This window comes from Dermatophagoides farinae, chromosome 2 (genome assembly GCF_024713945.1).
Source record: "Dermatophagoides farinae isolate YC_2012a chromosome 2, ASM2471394v1, whole genome shotgun sequence".
Lineage (NCBI taxonomy): Eukaryota > Metazoa > Arthropoda > Arachnida > Sarcoptiformes > Pyroglyphidae > Dermatophagoides > Dermatophagoides farinae.
In genome coordinates this window covers 4,807,098-4,820,896 of record NC_134678.1, presented here as the reverse complement: position 1 = coordinate 4,820,896, position 13,799 = coordinate 4,807,098, and the positions used below count along the sequence as shown (strand labels likewise).

Sequence of the window (13,799 nt, the reverse complement as noted above, 5' to 3'; positions counted from 1 at the left end):
ATTCAAAGTTTTATTATTTATAATCGATAGATGGCATTGTTAAGATTTGTTTTTCATCAACACCTCGTGTTGTTATTTATCGTGGAATAGAAGAAAAAAATCTTCAATCAATCGAATCAAGAATATTTATCTTTTTTTTCTTTTGTTTATCATTATTTTGTCAAAGATGTTCGATCGAACATTGTTTCTTCGTTCAATATTGGAAACATTAGAATGTTGGCCATCCTTACAGATTTCTATTGCAAACGGTATGGGTGGACCGAATACAACCACAAAAATTGAATGGTTATGCGATTCAATTGTTCAATTATTTCGTGATAATAATCATCTTATTGTCCAAGATCTTATTGATTTCATAGCAGAAATCTTAGATAATGAATTTGATACCATTATTGAAGATGGATCGTTAGAAATGATTTCGGAAAGCATTTTTGGATATTATCAAAAAATATTGGCTGGTGACCAAAAATTTGTTTTGGATAAACTACAACAAACTAAAGAAAAATATACTGAAACAAATAAGAGAGAGAAAGAAAGACAAACTTTAACAACGCCATCATCGTTACTTTCCTGTTCAGAACAAACGACGACGAGTGGTCAACAAATAGCTACGGATTCATTAATGATGATGGACGATGACAATGATAATAATGATTGTCCTGAAAATGATGGTTGGACTGTTGTTAGGAGAAAGAAATAGATATTAATTTATGTTTTGTTTTTTCAACGAAAAATCTGGAATATATTCATACAAATGCATTGAATGAAAAATCGATTGATTTTTATCAAATTCTATTATAATATTCTGTAAAAAGCTAAATGATTCATTACAATTTTTTATTATTGTAAATTGTTAAAATGAAATGAAATGAAAAAAAATAAAAATTATTTTGTTTTTCATTAATTGTATATCAGATATAAAACAAGATTCCAGTTAGAATTGAAGAATTCATAACGACATCTATGAGAAGCGAGTATAGAATATGGCTTTTCTCTCAGTTTTGTTTGACTTTGATGTAAATTTTTGTTTACTATTTTTATTATTTGTTCCAAATAATTATAAGTGTGTGTAACATAATCTAAAAACTCAGCTAATTATTAACAATTGAAAAAAATATTTAACAAAACTCGATTCTTTAATATGGGTCATTCATTTCAAGTTGCAAATAATGTTAATTTCATGATCAATGCCATTTTGTAATTAAAAAACGACGAATGTTTTGTATTCGATGAATAAATGGCTGCCGGCCTTTATGATATTACGAATGATGTACTCGGTAAAGGTCATTTTGCAATTGTAAAACTTGCTAGACATTGTTTAACGGGTAAGAAATCAATGGCTACATGAATTAGATTACCGAATTAATTTCATTTTATTTATATTTATATTATAAACAGGTGAACATGTAGCTATAAAAATTGTTGATAAAATAAAGCTCACCAAAGAAGGATTAGAACAATTGAGCTGTGAAATCAAATTATGGTCTATACTATCTCGACACGAACACCCAAATGTGGTAAAACTTTATCAATGTATCGATACCAGGACCAAACTTTATCTAGTCATGGGTATGTAAATTATTGTGAATAGCAAAAGACACTATTTTTTAATTTGGCAGAATATTGCGGAAATAATGTTTGTGATCTATATGATCACATACAAAAAAAGAATGATGGCGATGGTTTGGACGAGAATGAAGCAAGACATATTTTCAGACAGGTAACATTAATCAGATTTATTATCGATGAAAAAAATACCAACTAATGTTTTTATTAGATATGTAAAGCGATTTTCTACTGCCATTCTTTGAAAATTGTTCATCGAGATCTCAAACCTGAAAATATTCTTATCATCAACAATCAACTACAAAAGAGTGATATATTGGTCAAGTTGATTGATTTTGGATTCTCGAATCAATGGTGTGAAGATGAGCTGCTTAGAACTTCTTGTGGATCATTGGCTTACTCAGCGCCAGAAATTTTATTAGGTAAATTAATATAAAATCGAATTATTATCTTTTGACTTATTATAATGAATTATTATTATTATAGGTAACCAATATGATGGTCCAAAAGTTGATATTTGGGCATTAGGGTGCATCCTTTACATCCTTTTGTATGGCCATAATCCTTTCATGCAATTCAATGACAATGAAACTTTAATCAAGTTTGTTAATGAATAACTAAAAAAATTGTATTCAAACTAAAAATCAATTTCCAGAATTTTAGACTGTTCATTTACTACACCAGAGAAATCATCAGTAAGTGAATCATCGATTGGCCTGATAAGGAGCTTATTGAAAAAAGATCCAAACATGCGATTGTCAATCAACGAGATTCTAAATCATCCCTGGTTAAATGAGCAACATTATGATTCATCCGCAATTGATTTTACAAGCAAAAAAGAACCGATAAAAACTAACAAGAATTTGGTACATGACTATATAATTGATCAGATGATCAATCAAGGAATCAGTATCTCGAAAGATCAAATCAAAAATATTATCCGAAATGAACATATTGAAACAACTGCTGAACCAAATGAGAGTTCTGCGTTTGAATATAGTGTCAATGATCATCATTATATCAAAGCTACATATCAATTATTAAAAGACAAATCAACCAGAGAGTTCAAAGGTCAAATAGATCCGAATCATCAGATTAATAAATTTCGTCAAAACAAACGTGGAAATATTACCAGGAGACACGGTGATTTAATACGAAGTGATTCTCAAACCGTAGCTACAATTTCAAATGATAATAATTTGGATAAACAAAAAAATTTATCAACACTATCCGGCCATACTCAGAGTTTAACCAATTTGGAACTACCGCAAAACTCTACATCTTATGTACTTCCACTTGCACGAAAATGTTCTATAGTTTCAGAAGAAGGTAGCATTTGTGCTGAAAATAGTCTTCAAGACAATAGCCTAACATGTATTGATACAAAAAGCCAAGAAACTTCAAATAATGATACAGATAAATATCAGAAACAACATTTGATTGATATATTTGTAACCGATTCATCATCTAATATAGCCAAAATAAACCCACCGGAAAGTTGTGATAATTGGGCTCAGAATGCTTCTGATTTACAACCAAGTAAAAAAGACATGGGATTGCATCCGGTTTCGAGTTCTCCTGACTTTTTGAAATCAAGCGATGATGACACGATAAATATCGGAAATGTTTGTCATGTAGATTCAAATAATTTTGGATTAACTGAACCAAATAATGATAAATCATTGTTCGATTATGGCAAAAATAATAATGAAAAGAAATTAAGCAATGTCCGAACGAAACAACAGCAGTCAACCACTAAATTCGATTGTCCACCATCAATAACCACGAATAAATCTCCTTCAATGAGAGTGATCATACAATCAAAATCTTTGAATAACATTGCTTTCATTGAACATCATGATAATGATGATGTAAATGATTCGGATACAGTGGACATAAAATATTCACATCATCATTATCACAATTATTCACAAAACAATACTTCAAAGATGACAAATTCAGTGTCGACTGTTAATATAAAACAAATAAATCGTGAAAACAGCAATAGTAATAATAATAATAATCGTACAGAAAAAAATGATTGCTGTAGGATAGATTAGGATATATTCAATTATAAATTGAAAATTTTTTTTTCTAAAACACCCTCATTCTCATTTGAATTATTTTATCTCTATACATATGAATAAGAATGTTTTCTATATGAAAATTTGTATATTTTCCATTTATAACGATCAAATGAGAATGATTTTTATTTTATTTAATTTTTGTAAATAATTCATCTGCTTAACCTCATTTTATTTGTTTACTCTCTTATTATTTCTTTTATATATATAGCATTCATCTAGAATAAAAAATTTTCAATTTTATTTAAAATAACTATGAAAGGTGAATTTCATTTACAAATTGGACATTTTCTTCAATGATTCAAAAAATTTCAATCGCCGAGAATGAATTCTGTTCTAGTTGTTGCACTTGAAACATACAATGCCATCCTTTATCGTCAAATGATATTAAAAATAATTTTGGCCAATCTTTGTTTACAAACTGTCTATTGTAATAAACACATTATAATGGATAATGGATTTCAAGATTGTGAACGTCGTATTTTTTGCTGTTTTTGATCATCATACTTAATTTTGATAATCATTGAATTTTTTGCTATATTTGTTTGAAATATTACTAAATTCTGTGATCTTGATTTGCTATTATTTGGAATTTATGTTTTTACAAAACCATGTCATCTTCTTTATCTCATAAAGAAAAAAAGAATAGAATTGGGCATTTTAAAAAAATTCCCGAAGCAATGCTGGAGATAATTAATCTGAATGTTGGCGGAAAAAGATTCACTACAAGCAAAAGCACTCTTTGTTCAGTCTCGGATACATTCTTCACAGCTATGCTGATGGGAGGTATACCAACATCTCGTGATGATTCTGGTGCTATATTCATTGATCGTGATCCCGATTTGTTTGCAATTATTCTCAACTATTTGCGGACCAATAAATTACACAATGTGAATGAGCACAACTTTGATAGTTTGATGGATGAAGCCAAGTTTTTCAGCATCACACCTTTAGTAAAGAAACTAGAACTTCGTGAGAATATGATGTCTGCTCAAACTTGTGGCGGAAATATTCTGTTTGAGGTTTTGTAAATTTTTGTAAATGATTTAATCTAATTTTGCTGTTCTTTCTTTTTTTCATAGTCTTTACTCAAATCAAATCAATCATCTGAAGTTAAACAAATGATACCATTCGATCGTGGCTTAGCCGTGGTATTCAACCATTTCATCAAATTTTATTTTTTCTCTGACAATAATGGATGGAAATGCGTTTTCGATTTTGAGTACAATTCAGACGAAATTGAATTAGTGGATTTTGTATTGGAATCTTCATCTGTGAGACAGTTCCTGATCGCAATCTATTCAAAAGAGATTATTTTGTGGAAAAATGGCGAAAACTTGCATAATAATAATCAATATAATGATCCATATAATGACCCATATCGACCAAGAAGGGTTCCTATTGAAATCGATAAATTTATAGAGATTGGTCATTATAATTTGAAAAACTGTCGTGTTGATTCATTGTTTTTTATTCGATCTCAACTTGGTAAGCGAAAAAACATAAACTTTAATACCTTAATTAATTATTCTTTTTTTAGTTACTTTATGTAAGAAAAAAGGTCGCATTGGAATTTGGAAAAATTCTCGCTTGTTTGAACAAGATCTGAAAGAGAATGATACCGTCTCTGTGATAACTGCATTCAACAAAACAATGATGGATTATCTTTTCCTCTGTTCTAATCATGGCGTAATATATCTAATCGATATGCAAAAACTTCCTTTTCGATTGAGTGATGGTGATCTATTAATTAACGAATTCTACAAAGATCCCGATGGTGAAGAAATTACAGCAATTTCATGCTTATGCTCTGATTGTTGGCGGTTTAATTTAAATCATTGTTCACATTGTCCCATCGAAATAGCTTATGGAACTAAAAGCGGTACGGTCCATATCTTGGTTCAAAATCCGGAAACCCAATTCCAAGAGCCACAACTTTTCCGTACAATTCGAGTACATTTGAGCCCCATATGGAAAATAATGCTGGACCATGAATATTTAATGACAATGTGTACTAAATTGCATGTTCGTACTTGGTCATTGGTCCGATTTCGAGGAATGATTTCGACACAGCCCGGTTTAAAGCCTCAATCCAATTTCGCGATCCGTTATTCGGGCCATAGTTTGGATAACCTTCATGATATTGGTCCATATGGACATCAAGAAGGCTTAAAACAAGTATTTGTCGAGATACCTTATTCCGATTGTAATTATGCAAATATAATCTATGCATCTAATGGCCAAAAAATTTGCACATTAGAATCCGTGGATGGATCGAAAATTACCTCCGTATGTGGTTTATCTATCGACATTCGGGACCGAAGATTCATCTTTACCGGACATGAAAACGGTAATGTTCAAGTATGGGATCTGAATCCAGCTATGAAAAGAAAAATTAAAGAAAATAGACCTAATGATAAAAACAGGTCATCATCACGACCATCATCATCCATATCTGAAAACGAATCGGATCATTCCAATTTCGATGATGAATAATTTCTTTTGTCAATTTTTTTTCAAAAAATTTGATTAAATCACTCATTCATTTGTTAAAAATCAATTCATTCATATAATTATCTTTTCTTCATTATCATAGCAGTATATAGAAATAAGAAACAAGAGAATCTTATCGAAAAAAAAAACAAATGAGTGAAACACAAAATAAAACATCCGGTTTTTTTTGAAGACAAAAATGTAATTCATGTAGTGTGTGTATTATGAAGAGACATTGATAGTGAATAGAACGATGATATTCTGTTAAATGAAAAGGTAGATAGGCATATGATGATTTAATTAATCTCCTAAGAAAAATGATAATGTGTTACATAATGAAGCATGTTCAGGTGATGTCTTGATTTTCATCGTCATCATCATCATCATCAGAAATGATCTTAAAGCAAATAATAACAATTTAGAAAAAAAAATCTGAAAATGATAATGAGTAAAAATTAAAATATGTTTTGAGAATATTTTAAAAAAATTTGCTGGTAACTTTTAGTTGACTTAGTTATCATAACAGAGGACCGATCGAATGAAAAAAAAAGAAAAAAAAAATTAATGGAAACAAAATAATTTATGAGTCCTTGATGATTGATTGTATCATGGATTTTTTCTTTTCATGTGTTGATGTATTAAATGTTTACAAAAGAAAAATGACATTCTCGATTTTCGATAACGGAAAAATGATAGAATGAAAGAAAAACGTAATTTTAAACTTAATCTTAAAAAAATGAAAAAAAAGCAAAATAAAAATCGTGTGTATTCGGGGTATTTGAATCAAAATAAACAAATGAAGCTAGAAGTGGAAATATGTTTGAATTTTAAGATAGGGAAAAAAAACAATAAATATTGCAACTTGCAAAAAAAAATTTGATTTCTGGGATTATGAAAAAGTGGTAACCGGAAAAATAATGGATGTGGTTAATGGCCGTCTATATCAGATTCGAATATCGTGATTGTTTTTTTTTTTTTTTTTTTTTGGTAGATGTTTTCATGACGAGATTTGGATTTTTGTTCTATGGTTTTTTTCAGGTTATAATAAAATTAGTATATTATGCTTGATGATGATGATGATGACGACTGAAAATGAAGGTGGCGGTATTGTATTCGATGATTATAGATTTTTAACAATGAAAATAGGCTTCATTTTTTAATTTTTCAAAATGGTTGTAGAAAATTGTTTGAAAGAATTAATGAATGTTTAGACTAAAGATTGTTTTTAGGTGACAGAAACAAAAAAAAATTAACCACTTGATGCGAAACGATACATAATCAATTAGATATTGCTAATCAAAAGATATTTAAAGATTTGATTAAATTTTCAATCTCGAATCTGATGTTGAAATAGGCAAAATGTGTGTGTGTGTGTGTGTGATTGGTATGGTTATTTGAATTATATAATAATGCATATTATCACGTTTTTCTTGTTTTAATAACAAATGTTCATTCCGAAAATGATGGATCTTTTTATGTGTAATATATAAAGAGATGACAATATCACCATTAAGTTATTTAAGATGGATCTTAGAGCATGTTTTATGATCGTTTTCATGTGTTTGTATGTGAAAGGGATGTCAGGTATGAATGAATGAATGAATATAAGATGATCATTGAATAATTTCTTATATAATAATTAATATTCGAAAAAAGATGTTAAAAATATAAAACTTTGAATTCAATTCCAAATTGTTGATGTCTTTTTTTTCTTTTCATTTTGTATATATCAGCTTAGATGTGATAATTATTGTCATGATTTAGGTGGTTAATCCATGGTGGTTCACCAACATATAATCATGATAAAATTCATCAATTGGACTAAAAACATGAAACATTGAATTATATAATTATAGTTAAATTGAAGAAATTTATAATAATTAGATCAGTGGTGTTAGCAAAGAGAAAAAACAAAGACACTAACAATGGGATAATAACAAATGAGAAAGAGCAAAAAAAAAAAATTAAATGAAGCAAAATATCGACGATAATTGATGTGAACGGGTAATGCAGGAAAAGGATGGAAAATATATACCCTAATCAAAATGAACACTGGTATTTATTTTTATATAATAATCTCTTATTTAACTATAAAGATCTTGGTTGTAGAATTTTCTCCCTGGCTGGATGTTTTCGAAAAAAATTGGCGTTGATGTATGGGCGTGTGTAGATGTTAGTGTTAGTGACGGATGGAGGGAGACAGAAAAGAAATTTTTTATATTAAAGAATTAATGTATATAAGGGAAATGTGATGTGGTGGTGATGACGTATGTATTTATCGCAAAAAATTGGTAATCTGTTGTGGATGTTGTTGTTGATTAGATCGTTTTGATTCTTCTTCATTTATTTGATGTTCGATCAACACACGAGCAGATTGAATGGCGTTTTGTGAACCGCTGATCGTAACGATTCGATTACGAGTTCCAGGAGCGAATATACCTTTCTTTGAGATTTGAATATTAGCTCCGCTTGAACGTTGTAATTCAACTAATAATTTGCCGCCATGTCCGAGAATTGCACCGATTATGTTGTCACTAACCTCAAGTTCAAGCTTGTTTTGAGTCAAATCAGATTGATCAGTAGGAGTAGGACTTTTTCGCATAGAATTCGGACTGTGCAATGCACCAATACCGAATGAATTGTTATTGATTGACATTGATGGATGAACATTCGAATTATTATTACCAGGCGAACTTAATGATGGTGATGAACGAAATGTCTCAAACACAGAGCCATCTGGCATATGAAGACGATCTTGACGACCTGCAGGTGATGAATTATGAGTGAAAGAACCGTGTGTAATGCCCATGGCTGATAATGAATTTCCGACTGAACCAACAGGCCCGAACAAATTGTTGCCACCATTTCCAGAAGGCTGAGGAACATTGCTACAACTTTGATCAAGGCCAGGAACACCTCCTTGTGAGAACAAGGTATTCTGATTCATTTGAATGCCACAATTATTGGTTGGAGTGCCGGTGGTCAATCCCATTCCTAATCCCCCTAAAATCGGAGTGCCATTAATCATGCCATTCAGACCAAGACCCAAGCCGAGCATTCCATAATTAGCCAATGTAGCCATGGCAGTACAGATTTCGTTGACAGCATCTTCACTATAGCCACAAGCTCGAAGCATGCTTCGAAAATTCTCAATCATCTGAGTTTGAGAGCCTGAAGGTGAGTTCTGGAATACATTCCCGAATTGGACCATATTGCCAGGACTGTTGGTGTTTTGAGTGCCATTGAAAGAATTATTCAAGGTTGGGCTCATGCTATTCAGACTGCCATTAGAACTATAATTCGGATTGCTGTTGTTGGAATTGCCAATACTTGAGCTTGACACATTAGCATAAGGGGAACCAGTTGGATTGAAATTAGCTACCGGACCGGTGACATCAGCATAACTGACATTCAAACAGCTTCCACTTTGAGGATCTTCCACAATTTTGGCTAATATCATTTGACAAGCTTTTTTGTTTGATTCAAATTCACCAATAACAGTGATACAGCGTTCAGCTAGAGCGTGATCCAATGATTTCTGAGATATTTGTACGTAAGCTCCACTCTCTTCTTTGATGTGTTTTATGTATGTACCAGCCTTGCCTATTATCATTCCAGCTGTGCTGTTCGGCACGAGGATTTTCACCTTTTCCACCAACAAAAATTGACATTATTAAACGATTCTTCATTTTGTACAAAAAAAAAAATCTTTATTTACTTGTTTTTCTCTCTCGGCTGGCTGCTTGTTGTCAAAATCAATTGCCATCTTTGCATTTGGATCAGGTTTTTCTTTGATCTTTTCCATTATGAATTCATTGATCCGTATGATTCCTTCAACCGGCCCAGAAATCAGGCATACACGCTCATTGGTACCTAGAATGGAAAAAATTCAAAAAACAGTTTCAAAAAGAACGTACTCACTACCTGGATAAAAGTCATTGGATTTGGACATCTTAACACGAGTGTTGGTTTCTTTCTGAAGTTGGCCAATAGTTTCGCCCCCTTTCCCAATGATGGCTCCAGCCGCGACGGCCGGAACCAAGATTTTAAGGTGATAAAGTTGCGCATTATTACCACCTAGAATAGAATGAGCCAATGGTAGAATTTAAAATTATGGATGACAATACTAATTTATAATTGTACGTACCTTGAGATGGGGATGATGGGGAATAGCTCATTTGGTCTGGATACCAAAAAAGCTGCACATCTGTTTTAAACAAAACAAAACAAACCAATGATGTTAACAAAATTCATCGATCAATGATCATATGTCACAAATAATCGACAATAACAATCGAAATGAGAATGTTATGCAAAAAAATAAGATGAAAGGTCACACTTGGCAATTGCCAACTGCAGAGGTGAATTGAATATATTCCAATCGTAAAGCAACACACACACACACAAACAAAAAAAGAGCAGAGAGTAATGCGCGTCGGCGATACGGCTAACACACAAAACAGACAACAAGCAATTTATAGCATCTATTTTGATCCAAATTGATCGACAGTAATACAACTTGCATAGAAACACTGCAATGGCTTAATGAAATAATACACAGAATGGCCACACCTTTCCCCGGCGCTTAAAATGTGTTCAACAAGCTAGCGATAGGAGGTTCATGCTCATTTATTCCTTCAATGATGCATTATTCGTGGACAAGATTTTGCTGGACAACATTAACATTGTTCAACGACGATGTGATGATGATCATTTTATCATCATTAATTTCTGACCTCTAGTTCAAGGTGATAGATAGATGATAACCAATAAATGTTTATTCGATCCAAATTCCTAATCATAAAATTTTTGAACCATCTTTAAAGTTGTTACACTTACTAGTTTACACCACCACTACCATCCACACTAAAAGCATGTAACCACCATGTGGAATATGGAACACATCAATCATCAGACACAAAAATGTTATTAAAATGGAATTTTTTCAATCAATTCTAAGAAAATAAGATAATTGCGATGATGGTCAAATTTTAAATCAACACCGAATTGATGAAAAATTGCCCTGATTTATTTTTGATGATTGTTGTAAATGTGGACAAAAATCAACATTCAACAAATTAATGAAGACGAGGTCCACAATAGACCAGTCAGACAGACAGACAGACATACATTAACACATCCCATCAATGGTGAAAAAAACAAAATACAAGCCAAATAAATGGAAAAAAAATGTGTATCTGAATATAGTGGCGACGATAGCGACGTTGCTGCTGGTCGTATTCTCGGCTAAGTTGATGGCAAAATAATCAATAGACACATACAAATACAAACAAATATAATCTATAAAGCTAGTCGTCCACGAAAAACAGGCGTATTCTGAATTTTTTTTCATATAATCACACTCTATGTCCTGTCATCGAGTACGTGCGTGCTTCAATGTTCAACGAAGATAGTTCATCATCATGAAAAAAGGGTTCGAACAAAAAAAAACACACGACAAAAAACTAGTTACGTTGCTTCAAGACATGGATAAAATAAGATATACATGTATATAAGATCGCTACCGTTCTGCATCATCATCATCATCATATTAGCCAACAACATCAACATCGTTCGTCCGTCATTTTCGAACAAAACATATAAACACTTGTGCTGCCATCTTAAATCGGGTCAATTTCTGAAATACCATTGTTTTAGAAATAACCACAATTCAGTCAGAATTATGATCTATCTGAATTGTATATCATATACCATCCAGATAACAGGAAATAGGTTTCAATAAGATACATTAAAAAATGCTGATGTTGACAACCATAGAAAGTAAAATCCATCATCATTAATCATTTGATGATATAAATATATTTGAAAATATCAAATTATAAATAAAACAATGAAAAGCAACTAATATTTACCATTTTCATCGGTAAAATTATCAGCCGATGATTGTGGTGGTGGTGGTTGCTGTGATGGAGATGTTGAAGATGGTCCTTGCGGCTGTTGTTGTTGTTGTGGATGATAGCGTTCATTATTATTATTAGCAGGATTATTTGTTGTTGATGATGACGATAAAAGGGAAGTGGCGACAACGGCTGCATTTCCACTGCCGGTAATCATTTCTCTGCCACCAGTCGATTGATCACCACCAACAATAGATTGTTGTTGGTCAATATAATTGTCATTTCGGTAACTGGTTGGTCTGCTTGTATCTAGAGCCATCATGATGTTTTCAAGTTTGAAATAATGATTGATTAATTAATAAAATTTGTGAATTTGATGAAAAAAAGGATGAACTTTATTAAATGAGGTGATGATGAACTCAGAGATCGGATGAAAAATATGAGAAATGAAGATCTTGGTTGGAAAAAAGTCATAAAATGATGAATCAATTTACAAAAATCATCGAAAAACATATAAAGAAAAACACGGGCACATTTAGATGAAGAATGATGATTCAATGGCCAAAAATCTTTACAGAGTTGATCATTTGAGTAATTTATTTTAATTGTAATTCAATTGTAGAGTTCCGATGATTAGAGAAGAAAAAAAAATTATATAAAACAAGAAAAATAAAAAAAAGAATTTAATTTATTATTATTATTTGTACAAATTCGGCGAATATATAACTTATTATTTATATTATTATTATTATCAAAAATGAGTTTATATGTAATGAAAATCTTATTATAAACCAATAGATAATTATGATTGGATCATGATTATCATATACATACATTGACATGCTCGCCACTAAATCAAACCATGCTCTATCTCACATACACACACACACAGACACACACACACAAACACATTTACTCAATCTTGTCTTTTATATATTTTTTTTCTTCACTTTACAGGATAGATACGCCGCCGTCGTCGTCGTCGTCATCGACGATGAAATCAACCAAGAGATCCTCAAATGACATTGTGTCTCTCACATTATTAACAACGTAAATAAAAAAAAAAACATCGATGATGATTATGATGATGATGATGACGACGACAACGATAGAGGCATCATGCACACATAAACAAAATAATACAACGTAAATTGTACTTACAATATTTTTTTTTTCGGGAAATGTTCCAAAAACTATAACAAATAATTTTGAAAAAAATCAAAATATGAACCGGATGAGATAACTATGAATGAATTCAAAGATGTATACAAACAATATTACACCGTGTATTTATATTTGTTTTTTAAACGAAAAATTATTATCCAAAACCAAATAATTGTTTGGTTGGATTTCAATTTTGTTTGGCATGCGTTTGCTCAAGAAAATGAATGTATGTAATGTGTTAGCAGTATGGAAAATAATTATAATAAACCTATGATGATGATGATGATGATGATGAGATGATGACGACGATGAATGGTCACAAACCATACACACACACACACCACAAACACAATTCGATACAACCGGCTTCAAGCAGGCAAAAAAAAATCGCATTAGTAGATCATTGAATGGAATGATGCGATCATATCCCATCCGTGATGATATAAGCACAAACAAACATACATGTATATACATGATAGCTGCTAGCTTCACATTGATTTGATATACACACATATACGAAGAATATGATTTCCACAATTTTCTCAATGATTTACATTGGAAAAGTAGTGGCACAAGTTTGACGATCTATCGACTGGTCATGTAGTATAGGGTATTTTAACGAAAGACCGAGTAA

The 13,799-nt window shown here is 31.4% G+C and overlaps 4 protein-coding genes across 10 annotated transcripts; 3 read left to right on the top strand and 1 right to left on the bottom strand.

Moving 5' to 3' along the window:
* The first annotated feature begins 35 nt into the window (after positions 1-35).
* LOC124499419 (pre-rRNA-processing protein TSR2 homolog) lies at positions 36-885 on the top strand. The gene has a single exon (XM_047063324.2). The coding sequence runs from the start codon at positions 167-169 to the stop codon at positions 698-700; it is 534 nt and encodes a 177-aa protein (XP_046919280.1). The 5' UTR covers positions 36-166; the 3' UTR covers positions 701-885.
* Positions 886-981: 96 nt separating this feature from the next.
* LOC124497402 (uncharacterized) lies at positions 982-3,900 on the top strand. The gene is made up of 6 exons (XM_047061088.2): positions 982-1,325; positions 1,399-1,569; positions 1,620-1,720; positions 1,778-1,988; positions 2,053-2,167; positions 2,222-3,900. The coding sequence occupies exons 1-6, from the start codon at positions 1,238-1,240 to the stop codon at positions 3,624-3,626; spliced, it is 2,091 nt and encodes a 696-aa protein (XP_046917044.1). The 5' UTR covers positions 982-1,237; the 3' UTR covers positions 3,627-3,900.
* Positions 3,901-4,048: 148 nt separating this feature from the next.
* LOC124499958 (SH3KBP1-binding protein 1) lies at positions 4,049-6,210 on the top strand. The gene is made up of 3 exons (XM_047063958.2): positions 4,049-4,672; positions 4,733-5,138; positions 5,191-6,210. Exons 1-3 carry the CDS (start codon positions 4,262-4,264, stop codon positions 6,144-6,146), a joined length of 1,773 nt encoding a protein of 590 aa, XP_046919914.2. The 5' UTR covers positions 4,049-4,261; the 3' UTR covers positions 6,147-6,210.
* ps (RNA-binding protein Nova-1-like protein passilla) lies at positions 6,196-13,797 on the bottom strand. Of its 7 annotated transcripts, none has more exons than XM_075736029.1 (6): positions 13,163-13,797; positions 12,017-12,570; positions 10,291-10,350; positions 10,065-10,220; positions 9,862-10,016; positions 6,196-9,789 (listed from the first exon to the last, which is right to left on the bottom strand). In XM_075736029.1, the coding sequence occupies exons 2-6, from the start codon at positions 12,321-12,323 to the stop codon at positions 8,419-8,421; spliced, it is 2,049 nt and encodes a 682-aa protein (XP_075592144.1). In that variant the 5' UTR covers positions 12,324-12,570; positions 13,163-13,797; the 3' UTR covers positions 6,196-8,418. The 7 variants fall into 7 exon arrangements, with proteins under 7 accessions (XP_075592144.1, XP_075592145.1, XP_075592146.1 ...); XM_075736030.1 differs by having other exon boundaries at positions 10,068-10,220; XM_075736031.1 differs by lacking the exon at positions 13,163-13,797 and adding an exon at positions 12,836-13,100 and having other exon boundaries at positions 10,068-10,220.
* Between the last annotated feature and the right edge of the window lie 2 nt (positions 13,798-13,799).